This window comes from Aquarana catesbeiana, linkage group LG04, assembly GCF_042186555.1.
Source record: "Aquarana catesbeiana isolate 2022-GZ linkage group LG04, ASM4218655v1, whole genome shotgun sequence".
Classification (NCBI taxonomy): Eukaryota; Metazoa; Chordata; class Amphibia; order Anura; family Ranidae; genus Aquarana; species Aquarana catesbeiana.
Window position 1 is genome coordinate 595,744,101 of NC_133327.1, and position 13,991 is coordinate 595,758,091.

Genomic DNA, 13,991 nt, shown 5'->3' on the forward strand with positions numbered 1-13,991 from the left:
CAGCCATTCCTGCCGGCCTCTCCAGTCTGGCACTGTAGTGAGCCCTGGAGGAGCAGAGCAGAGAGCCATTGACCAACAGTCACTGCGAACTGATCAGCTGTCATGTGATCGCCCAGTTCTCAGTATTAGGGCCGGTGAGATGCAGCTTGCAGCATAAGACTGATGCTGCAGCAGGTAAGTGGCTATGTGTGTTTATTTATTTTTTTTATAATCGCATACTTTTCCTTTAATACTTATGCATGTTGCTCTTCTTGGATAACTTCTATCTTGTGTCTGTTTTACTGTTGGTGGTTTTTACTTTGCTTATGGTCTGGTGATAACCTTGTCACCAAGACAGTGCAGGCTCTTTCACACTGGCTGGCACACTGAATGCTTGGACAGTTCTGATCCTGGGGCATCTCACTGTCTTTAATTTTTTTAATTCTTAATTTTTTTAACTTTTAACTCAGTTGAATTCACTGTAGTGGCATTGCAATGCAGTAGTTGACAACACAGCACACTGTGCTGAAAAATAGTAGTGCATGCAGTACTTTATTCAGCGCACAACATCACAAGCCAGTGGTGTGAAATGACTTCATAGGAAAGAAGGTAAATCGCCTTGTCTTTGCATTGGGGATGCGCCGAGTTAAGTCTAGTACACATGGGCCACGTGTATGGCAGCTGGTCCGACAGACGTTCGTCTGGCTTCTGTCAAAGGCTCATGGCCGAAAATGGTCTGCCGACCGCCTTCTGATCAGCGCTTTCAGCCAATGGGAGAGTTTTTTTTGCAGGGGGTTTCTTCCCCCTGTCAGAACACAATAGCACAGCAGGGGAGATCGCTGTGCTAACATCGGATTGTTAGTACAATGAATCCAACCTGAGCTGACAATTTTTTGTCAGTCCAAAACATATAGCTTGAATGGCTTCCTAGTGTGAGGAAATTTTGCTAACAAAGGCGCAGATGGTAGTAAAAACGAAACCAGTCTAAAATCGGTCATGCATGGAAATTTGGCTGGTTCAGCAAGGATCGACCAAATTTCCATCCATGCAGAGTATCTCACATTTTTGTAAATATTTTATTCTATCTTTTCATGTGACAACACTGAAAAAATTACACTTTGCTACAATGTAAAGTAGTGAGTGTACAGCTTGTATAACAGTGTAAATTGGCTGTATCCTCAAAATAACTTAACACACAGCCATTAATGTCTAAACCGCTGGCAACAAAAATGTGTACATCCCTAAGTGAAAATGTCCAAATTGGGCCCAATTAGCCATTTTCCCTGCCTGGCATCCTATGACTCGTTAGTGTTACAAGGTCTCAGGTGTGAATGGGGAGCAGGTGTGTTAAATTTGGGTTATCGCTCTCACTCTCTCATACTGGTCACTGGAAGTTCAACATGGCAGCTCATGGCAAAGAACTCTTTGAGGATCTAAAACAAACAAGTGTTGCTCTACATAAAGACGGCCTAGAATATAAGAAGATTTCCAAGACCCTGGAACTGAGCTGCAGCACTGTGGCCAAGACCATACAGCGGTTTAACAGGGCGGGGATCCACTCGGAACAGGCCTCACCATGGTCGACCAAAGAAGTTGAGTGCATGTGCTCAGCATCATGTACAGAGGTTGTCTTTCGGATATAGACATATGAGTGCTGCTAGCATTGCTGCAGAGGTTGAAGGGGTGGGGGGTCAGCCTGTCAGTTCTCAGACCATATGCCGCACACTGCATCAAATTGGTCTGCATGACTGTAGTCCCAGAAGGAAGCCTCTTCTAAAGATGATGCACAAGAAAGCCTGCAAACAGTTTGCTGAAGACAAGCAAACGAAGGACTTGGATTACTGGAACCATGTCCTGTGTCTGATGAGACCAAGATAAACTTATTTGGTTCAGATGATGTCAAGCGTGTGGCTGCAACCAGGTGAGGAGTGCCTACAGTGATGGTGGGAGTGTCATGGTCTGGGGCTGCATGAGTGCTGCCGGCACTGGGGTGCTACAGTTCATTGAGGGAACCATGAATGCCAACATGTACTGTGATATACTGAAGCAGGGCTTGATCCCCTCCCTTTGGAGACTGGGCCGAAGAGCAATATTCCAACATAATGACCCCAAACACATCTCCAAGGTGACCACTGCCTTTCTAAAGAAGTTGAGGGTAAAGGTGATGGACTGGCCAAGCATGTCTCCAGACTTAAACCCTATTGAGCATCTGTGGGGCATCCTGAAACGGAAGGTGGAGGAGCACAAGATCTCTAACATCCACCAGCTCCGTGATGTCATCATAGAGTAGTGGAAGAGGATTCCAGTGGCAACCTGTGAAGCTCTGGTGAACTCCATGCCCAAGAGGGTTAAGGCAGTGCTGGAAAAAAATGGAGGCTACACAAAATATTGACACTTTGGGCCCAATTTGGACATTTTCACTTGTACTCCCTTTTGTTGCCAGCGGTTGAGACATTAATGTCTGTGTTTAGTTATTTTGAGGGGGCAGCAAATTTACACTGTCCCTTTTCTTCAGTCATTTCTTTCTTCTGTCATTTCTTCAGTGTTGTCACATGAAAAGATGACACAGCGGGGAGGAGTCCCTCATCCTCGTCGATTGTGTGAATTTTTTTTTTTCATTCAACTTGCTGGTTTAACACAAAAAAATGACTCCTCTAAGGGTTGGTTGATAAATACTTCCCATCTATCCAAAACCAAAAACATTTGGCTGGACAGGCATTTTTAAAAGTATGATCTGAAAATCAGGTCACAAAATGCTGTTAAGCAGTCGTTACAATAATTAATAATACAGTACGTACTTTCTAAAAAAAGCTTCCAATTCTTCCTTTAAAGCAACTGGTACTTTGCTCATTCAGGATTAGCATAATAATCTCTGATCCTGATACTTTCTCTACACTCTCCCATGTCCTGTTCGCCCCTCTGAGGCCTGCGACATACCCAGTATCTGGTATAGGAAAGCTATAACTGTTGGTTTCCTCTTGTGATACAGCACTGGATGCCTAGACAGTTAGTCCCTAGGTCTGAGTGCTATCATGTTAGGGTAGAGTCCTCAGCCCTAATTCAAAAATATGCCTGCAAAATTATGTTCTAAAACTTGTTAGGTTTTGCTTATCAATGTATTTATTTCACATCTTCATGTTTCTGTAGGGTATGCTGGAGCCAACGAAAGAGCCCCTCAAGCCTTTATCTGCTGCAGAGAAAATTGCCTCCATAGGACAGTCTTCTCATATTTCTCCAGACATTTCTTCTTCCGATCAGTTGCAGGTATATTAGTTGTCTTGTCATTAATGTGCGACCATCTGCGTTGTATTTTGGTCATCACTTTGGCATTGTCTGTATATCACATATAGGGTTACTTCAGGGCCCTCCTATTCCTTCTGTATTGAACTTTTTTGTTATCCTACTGTCCCCCTCCACATTGTAAACTGTTGGCGCTATATGAATCCTGTATAATAATAATAATTTCAGACAGGTAGTAAGCTTACCACTCTGTGAAAAACGATCAACAGTGGATCACGATATAGCAGCGAATGATGAGCACTAGGAGGCTCTTCTGAACGCCTGTTATTTCTGAGGCTTTTTAAAATTTGTTTTTGCTTTTTTTTACATTTTTTTTTAAAACTATGAGCCAAACATTTGGCTTGCAGTTGCAGAGCGGCCCCATTAATATAATAGGCGGGTTTGACAGGTGTTGTGTCAAACTCTGCAGCCTTAAAAATGTCCCGGCCATGGCATGTGTACAGCTATGTCAGGCTGTAATGTTAGAATTCTGCTCAGCCATCTGTTTTTACCCCTTTCCAGCCACCCATGGTAGCCACCTACACTGCTGATTCTACTGATTGGTAACTATGCGCAATTGCTTCAGATTCTGTTTACTCCAGTTTTAGTAAATCCTTCTGTTGTATTTCATGTTTGCATAGTAGGTCCTCCATAATTTGTGTGATGGCGGCATATATTGTTGTAGACCTTTTTCCTGATAACCGATGGGTAAGCGGACATCACACATGTTTATTTAGGGAATAAAATGTCATATATATCAAACCAATCTCTTCACACTTGGGTCTCCGTTTGAAAATTAGCTGCTAGCACTATACTTTGGTGGAGTACATTAAAATTAATATAAAAATGTGCAGCACTATAAATAAAGTGCAGAGTGCATACAAATACAGTGGTTCTATAAGAGTTCTCCCAGTGTGAAATGTAAATTCATGAACATTCCACATTTAATAGACTAGTCCCAAAAAAGTGCATAAAAATATGACAGTGCTGTGAAAATTCATTCAATGTGTAGATAACCATAATCCCCTAAAAAAACTTAGAAGGGATTGAGCCCTGAAATAGTCTTTTAGATAAAATAGAAACGGTATTTCCAACCAACCAATACCACACAGTCCATATATGAGTGGCATAGGCATGCGCCCAGGGTGTGCCAGGTGTGCCTGGGCACACCCTAATCACCTTGTGCTGCACAGATTACCCCATGCTGCTTTGCTGTAGAGAATCTCAGCCCTCAGTCCCTTTTTCTGTCTCAAAAGTGAGACATCAGGGGTCTGTTTAGACTGCTGATATTTCATCAAAGCCCCCCAATTGGGGCTCCCCAAAAAATGTAACAAAAAAAAATAATAATGATTTATTGTAAAAAAAAAAAATACAATAAAATAAAAACTGGAAGAACTCTTATAGCACTACTGTATTTGTATGTACTTTATAGTGCTGCACATTTTTTATATTAATAAAATCATAGTTTTTACTCTTCTGGTAATACAAATTCCCTATAAAAATTATAAGACTATTATGTGGACAGTGTTGTTTGTTATGTTTATAAGGCTCAGTGGCACAGTATATAGTTGGTGCATAGGCTGGATTGCGTTTACTACTATATTCCTTTAGACCAGGGGTCTCCAAAGGACAGTTTACTGTCCTTCAGACTTTAAGGGGGTCAGACTGTGCTCAGTGGGAAAAGAAAATTCTCCAATACTGATGTCAGTGAGAGGAACTGTGCCCCATCGTTGATGTCAGTTGGAGGAATAGTACCCCATTGGTGCCATTATGAAGAATAAAGCCCAATCACTGGTGTCATTGTGAGGACGATAGTGCCCCATCGTCGGTGTCATTGTGAGGACTAGTGCCCCATCACTGGTGTCATTGTGAGGAATAGTGCCCCATCGTCGGTGTCATTGTGAGGAATAGTGCCCCATCACTGGTGTCATTGTGAGGAATAGTGCCCCATCCTTGGTGTCATTGTGAGGAATAGTACCCCATCACTGGTGTCATTGTGAGGAATAGTGCCCCATCCTTGGTGTCATTGTGAGGAATAGTACCCCATCACTGGTGTCATTGTGAGGAATAGTGCCCCATCACTGGTGTCATTGTGAGGAATAGTGCCCCATCACTGGTGTCATTGTGAGGAATAGTGCCCCATTGTTGTCAGTGGATCGAATAGTTCCCCAAGGGCCGGATAACAGATAGCAAAAGGCCGCAACTGACCCCGGCCACAGTTGTGAGACTACTGCTTTAGACTGGTTTTTACATTTTGTCGTCCTACACTGCATGACTACCAAAATACTTTGTGTTTCTACAGTATTACCCAATGTGTTTACGTGCATTTGTAAAAATGTGGGAATTTGTTGTGCATTTATTTTAATTATTTATTTTGTGAACCTTTTTCTGTACTATATTAGATTGCTCTTTACACATCTCCGAATTGAGTTTTCCTCCAGCTCTCCCTTACAGCTCCGTCTAGTGGTTAAATCTGATATTGCACTGCAACAGCAAAACAAACTTTGCTCACTTGTGCAGTACCTTTAAAACCAATGCAGTTTCTGTGTTCCACTCAAATATTAAAAAAAAAAAAAAAAAATATGACCACATTTCCAACTCCCTTATACTGCCAAAATTCAGTTCGGATGCTGTCTTTTTCCAAAATCTCTAGTGGAACACGTACAGCCCCCTATATTGTTTTTATCGTGTCTCCTGTGATATACAGTTAGGTCCATATATATTTGCACACAGGCATAATGTTTATACTTATAGCTCTGTATGCCACCAGATTAAAATTAAAATGAAACAATCCAAATGAATTTGAAGTGCAGACTTTTGGCTTTAATTCAAGGGGCTGAACATAAATATCATTTTTAATATTTTGTTGAGAATCCTTTACTGGCAATGACTGCCTGAAGTCTGGAACCCATGGACATTACTAAAGACTGGGTTTCCTCCTTTCTGATACTTTGCCAGGCTCTAACTGCAGCTGTCTTCCTTGTTTGTGGGTCTTTCTGCCTTTGGTTTAGCTTTCAGCAGGTGAAATGCATGTTCAATTAGGTTGAGATCAGATGATTGACTCGGCCATTGCAGAATATTTCACTTCTTTTCCTTCAAAAGCTCCTGGGTTGTTTTTGCACTGTGTCTTGGATCATTGGCCATTTGTACTGTGAAGTGCCATCCAATCAACTTTGCTGCATTTGACTGATTCTAGGCTGACAGTATATCTCTAAACACTGCAGAATTCATCTGGCTGCTTCTGTCACATCATCAATAAACGCCAATGACCCACTGCTACTGGAAGCCATGCATGCCCATACCATCACACTGCCCACACCATGTTTTACAGATGACGTTGTGTGCTTTGGATCATGAGCTGTTCCAAGTTTTCTCCACACTTTTTTTCCTCTTCCCGTCATTCTGGTTCAGATTAATCTTGGTTTCATCCGTCCAGAACTGGTCTGGCTTTTATAGATTTTTTTTTTTGACAAAGTCTAATCTGCCTTTTCTATTCTTCAGGCTTATGAATGGTTTGCACCTTGTGGTGAACCCTCTGTATGTGCTCTTGTGAAGTCTTCTCTTGATTATAGACTTTGACAATGATACACTCACCTCCTGGAGAGTGTCCTTCACTTGTCTGGATGTTGTGAATGGCTTTTTCTTTACCATAGAGAGGATCCTGCAATCATCCACCACTGTTGTCTTCTGTGGATGTCTAGGCCTTTTTATGTTGCTAAGCTCACTGCGTTCTTCTTTCCTCAGAATGTACCAAACTGTTGATTTGGCCACTCCTAATGTTGCTGCTATCTCTCTGATTTGTTTAGTTTTTGAAGCCTTACAATGGCCTGTTTCACTTGCATGGACAGCACCTTTGAATGCATGATGTAGGTTCACAGCAATAGATTCCAAATGTAAATACCATACTTAGAATAAACTCCAGACCTTTTACCTGCTTAATTTATGAAGAAATGACAAAGGAGTAGCCCACACCTGGCTATAAAGCAGCTTTTGATTCAATTGTCCAATTACTTTTGGTCCCTTAACCACTTCTGGACCGCCCACCGTCGTTATATGTCGGTACTTTGAGGGACGATATCGTTGTTATGGCAGCAGCTAGCTGCTATAACCCCGGTATCCTCGTCTTCAGCGGGCGGTCCGGTTTAAGATAAAAGTGGTCTCTGCGGCGGATTCGCCGTGAGATCACTTTTATCGGCAGCGGGAGAGAGGCTCCCGCCCAGATACGGTGCCCTCCACCACTTACTGGAGCTGTCTGCAGCGGCGGAAGTGATCGCATCTGTCCCCTGCCTGGGTATGGAGACGAGTGAGGGGAAGATGGCCCCCACCCATCTCCATATCACTGCAGGGCGAAAGCGATGTCAAAACATCACTTCCGCCCACATAGCTCTTAAAGGGCCATTTTTTTTTTTTTATTGCATTTTAATGTAAATATGAGATCTGAGTTCTTTTTGTCCCCCAGATCTCATATTTAAGGTGTCCTGCCATGCTTTTTTCTATTACAAGGGATGTTTACATTGGGGCACAATAGGAATAAAAGTAACACTTTTTTTTTTTTTTTTTTTTTTAAACCGTGTAAAAATGTAAAAAAAAAAAAAAGGTAAAATAAATAAGAAAATTTTTTTTTTTAAATGCGCCCCGTCCTGACGAGCTCACGTGCAGAAGCGAACGCATACGTGACTAGCGCCCGCATATGAAATGGTGTTCAAACCACACATGTGAGGTATCGCCGTGATCGATAGAGCGAGAGCAATAATTATAGCCCTAAACCTCCTCTGTAACTTAAAACATGCAACCTGTAGAATGTTTTAAACGTCGCCTATGGAGATTTTTAAGGGTAAGTTTTTCGCCACAAGCGGGTGCAATTTTGAAGCGTGATATTTTGGGTATCAATTTACTCGGTGTAACATTATCTTTCACAACATAAAAAAAATTTGGCTAACTTTACTGATGTCTTATTTTTTAATTTAAAAAAGTGTATTTTTTTCCAAAAAAAGTGCACTTGTAAGACCGCTGCGCAAATATGGTGTGACAAAGTATTGCAATGACCGCCATTTTATTCTCTAGGGTGTTAGAAATAAAAAATGTATAATGTTTGGGGGGTCTAAGTAATTTTCTAGCAAAAAAAAACAGTTTTTAACTTGTAAACAACAAATCTCAGAGGTTCGGTCCTTAAGTGGTTAAAAAAAGGGGGGGGGGGGGTGGCTTTTCTTAAGAGCTGTGATTCCTAAACCCTCCCTCCGATTTGGATGTATATACCCTCAAATGTGTGCACTTTCACCCCATATCCATTGTATATCTCTAGCTTCAATATGTTTTGGTAAATGCTTGAAAAAACTAAAACTGTGCCTGTGTCCAAATATACAGTATCTCACAAAAGTGAGTAGGCCCCTCACATTTTTGGAAATATTTTATTACGTATTATCTTTTCACGTGACAACACTGAAGAAATGACACTTTGCTACAATGTAAAGTAGTGAGTGTACAGCTTGTATAACAGTGTAAATTTGCTGTCCCCTCAAAATAACTCAACACACAGCCATTAATGTCTAAACCGTTGGCAACAAAAGTGAGTACACCCCTAAGTGAAAACATCCAAATTGGGCCGAAAGTGTCAATATTTTGTGTGGCCACCATTTATTTTCCAGCACTGCCTTAACTCTCTTGGGCATGGAGTTCACCAGAGCTTCACAGGTTGCCACTGGAGTTCTCTTCCACTCCTCCATGACGACATCACGGAGTTGGTGGATGTTAGAGACCTTGTGCTCCTCCACCTTCCGTTTGAGGATGCCCCACAGATGCTCAATAGGGTTTAGGTCTGGAGCCATGCTTGGCCAATCCATCACCTTTATCCTCAACTTCTTTAGCAAGGCAGTGGTCATCTTGGAGGTGTATTTGCGGTCGTTGGAATACTGCACTGTGGCCCAGTTTCCGAAGGGATGGGGATCATGCTCTGCTTCAGTATGTCACAGTACATGTTGCCATTCATGGTTCCCTCAATGAACTGTAGCTCCCCAATGCCGGCAGCACTCATGCAGCCCCAGACCATGACACTCCCACCACCATGCTTGACTGTAGGCAAAACACACTTGTCTTTGTACTCCTCACCTGGTTGCCGCCACACACGCTTGACACCATCTGAACCAAATAAGTTTATCTTTGTCTCATCAGACCACAGGAAATGGTTCCAGTAATCCATGTCCTTAATCTGCTTGTCTTCAGCAAACTGAGGGCTTTCTTGTGCATCATCTTTAGAAGAGGCTTCCTTCTGGGACGACAGCCATGCAGACCAATTTGATGCAGTATGCAGCGTATGGTCTGAGCACTGACAGGCTGACCCCCCACCCCTTCATCCTCTGCAGCAATGCTGGCAGCACTCATATGTCTATTTCCCAAAGACAACCTCTGTATATGACGCTGAGCACGTGCACTCAACTTCTTTGGTCGACCATGGCGAGGCCTGTTCTGAGTGGTACCTGTCTTGTTAAACTGCTGTATGGTCTTGGCCACCGTGCTGTAGCTCAGTTTCAGGGTCTTGGCAATCTTCTTATAGCCTAGGCCATCTTTATGTAGAGCAACAATTCTTTTTTTCAGATCCCCAGAGTTCTTTGCCATGAAGTGCCATGTTGAACTTCCAGTGACCAGTATGAGAGAGTGAGAGCGATAACACCAAATTTAACACACCTGCTCCCCATTCACACCTGAGACCATGTAACACTAACGAGTCACATGACATCGGGGAGGGAAAATGGCTAATTGGGCCCAATTTGGACATTTTCACTTTTGGAGTGTACTCACTTTTGTTGCCAGCGGCTTAGACATTAATGGCTGTGTGTTGAGTTATTTTGAGGGGACAACAAATTTACACTGTTATACAAGCTGTACACTCACTACTTTACATTGTAGCAACGTGTCATTTCTTCAGTGTTGTCACGTAAAAAGATAGAATAAAATATTTACACAAACGTGAGGGGTGTACTCGCTTTTGTGAGATACTGTATATGGACCTAATTGTATACTACCTGTAGGTGGCTCAAGAGTACACATGTTCTTCCCTGTACAAAAATCATCCCATCTCCCTCCTACAATGAGGGTGAATACCACCAGTGGTACACATCCTACAGTTTGGGAAACACTGTTCTATGCCATGGAGTCTGTTGAATCCATTGTATGTATTGGTGTAGTCTGACTTCAGTCCTCCAGTCATTGCAAATATTGGAAAAGGAAATTGAAAGAGGATTTTGGGAGGAGACATTGACTCTGATATTGAAAACAGGAATCCCAGGCATATTGGCAATTTTATTTTTCTTGGAACTCTCTTTCAAATGTTTGGACTTTTGATGTTGTTTCTTATTTTTTTATAACTGTTGCAATATGTTTAAAGTGGTTCTAAAGGCCAAAGGGTTTTTTACCTTCATGCATTCTGTGCACAAAGGTAAAAAACCTTCTGTATGCAGCTCCCCCCAGCCCCCCTAATACCTGAGCCCGATCTCAATCCAACAATGTACATGAGAGCAGCTCTCCTGGATCTGTCCCTCTTCGTTGGCTCAGAGGCATAAGCAGGAGCCATCGGCTCCCGCTGGTGTCAGTGACAATGAGTAGTAGGCAGGGCTGAGCCCTGCTCTGTGTGTCTTATAGACACATAGAACGAGGCTCAGGAGTGAGTGCACATGAGTGCCCCCATAGTAGGCCGCTTGCTATGGAGGCAGTCCGCGGGGGGGGTGGAGCCTGGAGCACGGGTGGGGGACTCAAGATAAGGATGATCAGGGTTTCTCTGTGCAAAACCATTGCACAGAGCAGGTAAGTATAACATGTTTGTTTTTTTAAATGTTACCTTTAGTATCATTTTAAAGTTGTGTAGAATGTAATCTTTGTCCTATTTTCTTTCCTTTGCAGGAATCCCTCCCACCCGTTCAGTTTGACTGGAGTAGCAGTGGCCTTACCAACCCCTTAGATGGTACGTCTCTCCGTAGAGCCTCTAGCAGCACACCTAGACATAAGAGAGCTTCACAGACCAAACAGTCTTCTCTCTGCTAACCTTTTCTTTGTCTTGTCAGTCTTTTTTTGGGAGATTCAGGCTTTCTTTCCTCTTTACATTCTCAACACATGTAGTTGGGCTGAAGTAAGTCATCAGCTGAAGGAGCTGTTGAATACATCAGCACAAATGGCAACATGCCTTTGAGAGAGCAAAAAGTGTTAAATTGGATTTCAATCCTAAATGGAAATCCCTGATCTTCTGGGTGAACTGGAACCCCTCTACAGTGTACAGCGGCCCTCTGAGAAAGTAATTGCCATATTACCAGTTTTTATCAGTAGATGGCGCTGCTGTGAAATTTGTAACTGCAGCTCCTCACTCCATAAATATTTTAGGGTGCGGGGAATCCACTGTGTTATGATGTGGTCAAAAGAAAATGCTGGATATCACTTTTTCATAGCAATGCCCCTTAAATGTTTATAAATTTCAGTCTTAAATTTCTTCAGTGTAAACTATCAATTTTCTATAAAACAGTGCATTTTATAAGGTGTGACAACAGACCGTTTCTAAAACAAAAAAAACGTTTTCACGTTGTTATTTATCTGTTCATTGATGTTTGACCAGTTGAAGAGCAAGGTATGTTTACAGCTTGGTTGTGTATTCCTCTCTACATTGCTTTTATTATATTTCCAATTCTGCTCTAAATTTCCTCATTCAGTAATCTATGTACTTTCCCTGTTCTTAATTATCAAGTAGTGCTAGACTTTTTGACATCCTCACATCTTCTAGTAAGGATCCTCATACAGTGCAGTGGAAGTGTTGAGCCCATTTTCATTATGACTGTTAATCCACGCCATTGCACTGGTATGGGAGATCCAATCTTTTCTACGTCAGTCAATGAAGGAAAGCCTGAATGCACTGATTTCATCCTCTTGCTGTTGTCTTGCATCCTGTTTTTAACCAAACCTTTCTTCTTACATTTGTCTGCTTTCAGTTTTTTTTTAATGGGAAATAAATCGGTTAATGTTCACAGCTAGGCATGTTCAATTTTAGTAGCCTTTAAGACTAGGAAGCCCAAGTTGGCCCACGCCAAGGGATAACCAAAGGATCAAAATTACTCCTTCAGTTTTTTTAATACTTTTATTAGGTTTAATGTGCTATACTTATATTTTGTCCAAAATACATCCACGACGCGTTTCAAAGCCAAAATAGTTAACCTCCATAATTAGCTCAATATTGATCTTGCAGTATTTAACTTGCACTTGAGATCATCTCACAGTTTGCATTAGAAGCTGCATCAAGTCAGATAGAGCCTGCTTCCTTTCCTGACTGAAGGGCATCCAGCATTATCTAGCCCTTTCCTCCTCAGGATTACTGTCCTGGACTCTCCCCTTTCATTAATTTTGATTTCAGTTCAATTATGGAGGATCAGCATCACATGTGGGCTCGCTTAGGAATGCCCATTTCTCCAGACTGACGTTCACCCATCAAGGCAGTTGATATTTGCTTACCTCTCCCAAGGATCAGCCCACTGCTTGCATCAGGGCTGAGGGCTTTTAAGCTGGCCATACATGGATCAAAATTTGGCCGGATCAGCAAGGCCTGGCTGAATTTTGATCCAGGCATGGGACCTTTGGTTGTACATGTACAAGTCAATCTACAGATCTTCTATACAACCATCCTGTCGGGTTTTCCCAACTCGGTTAGTGTCGCAGGCTATAGCAGGCAGCGCTTATTAGTGTATTCTGTCCCCCCTCCTGTCAGAATACAAAAGTTCAGCAGGGAGGATTCCCCCATCCCAAAAAACAACAAACAAAAATTCTCAGCTCACTTTCTAGCCAGCCTACAGCAAACCATATTGACCCTAACAGCTCATGTTAAAAACGAGGGGTTTAGTTTGCACACATTTGCAAATATGCGCATAAGCTGCAGAGGCCACGTCACAGCACCCCAGTGTACTGCAGTCCTAACTCTATACTTTTGAGAGTATCCTGAGTTGGAGGACATACAGTGGATATAAAAAGTCCACACACCCCTGTTAAAATGTCTGGTTTCTGTGATGTAAAAAAATTAGACAAAGATAAATAATTTCAGAACTTTTTGCACTTTAAATGTGTCCTGTAAACTATACAACTCAGTTGATCAACAAACTGAAATCTTTTAGATGGAGGGAAATAAAACACTAAAATAATATGGTTGCATAAGTGTGCACACCCTTAAACTAATAGAAGCACCTTTTTGATTTTATTACAGTACTCAGTCTTTTTGGGTATGAGTCTATCAGCATGGCACATCTTGACTTGGCAATATTTGCCCACTCTTTTTTGCAAAAACACTCCACATTTTTCAGATTGTGAGGGCATCTCCTGTGCACAGCCCTCTTCAAATCCCCCCCACAGATTTTCAGTCGGATTCAGGTCTGAGCTCTGGCTGGGCCATTCCAAAACTTTAATCTTCTTCTGGTGAAGCCATTCCTTTGTTGGTTTGGATGTATGCTTTGGGACGTTGTCATGCTGAAAGATGAAGTTCCTCTTCATGTTCAGCTTTCTAGCAGAAGCCTGAAGGTTTTGTGCCAATATTGACTGGTATTTGGAACTGTTCATAATTCCCTCTACCTTGACTCTACCTTGACTAAGGCCCCTGCCCAGCTGAAGAAAAACAGCCCCAAAGCATGATGCTGACACCACCATGCTTCACCATTGGTATGGTGTTCTTTTGGTGATGTGCAGTGTTATTTTTGCACCAAACGTATCTTTTGGAA

At 42.1% G+C, this 13,991-nt stretch overlaps 1 protein-coding gene across 4 annotated transcripts in view; it reads left to right on the plus strand.

Moving 5' to 3' along the window:
• Positions 1 to 13,991, plus strand: part of AFTPH (aftiphilin) — a 118,146-nt gene that overhangs the window by 78,428 nt on the left and 25,727 nt on the right. For 2 of the 4 annotated variants that reach the window (XM_073628197.1, XM_073628198.1), the window contains exons 6-7: positions 3,127 to 3,243; positions 11,152 to 11,212. In XM_073628197.1, the coding sequence (XP_073484298.1) occupies positions 3,127 to 3,243; positions 11,152 to 11,212 (178 nt within the window). The remainder of the gene's footprint in view (positions 1 to 3,126; positions 3,244 to 11,151; positions 11,213 to 13,991) is intronic. The other 2 variants (XM_073628199.1, XM_073628200.1) reach the window with 1 other exon arrangement.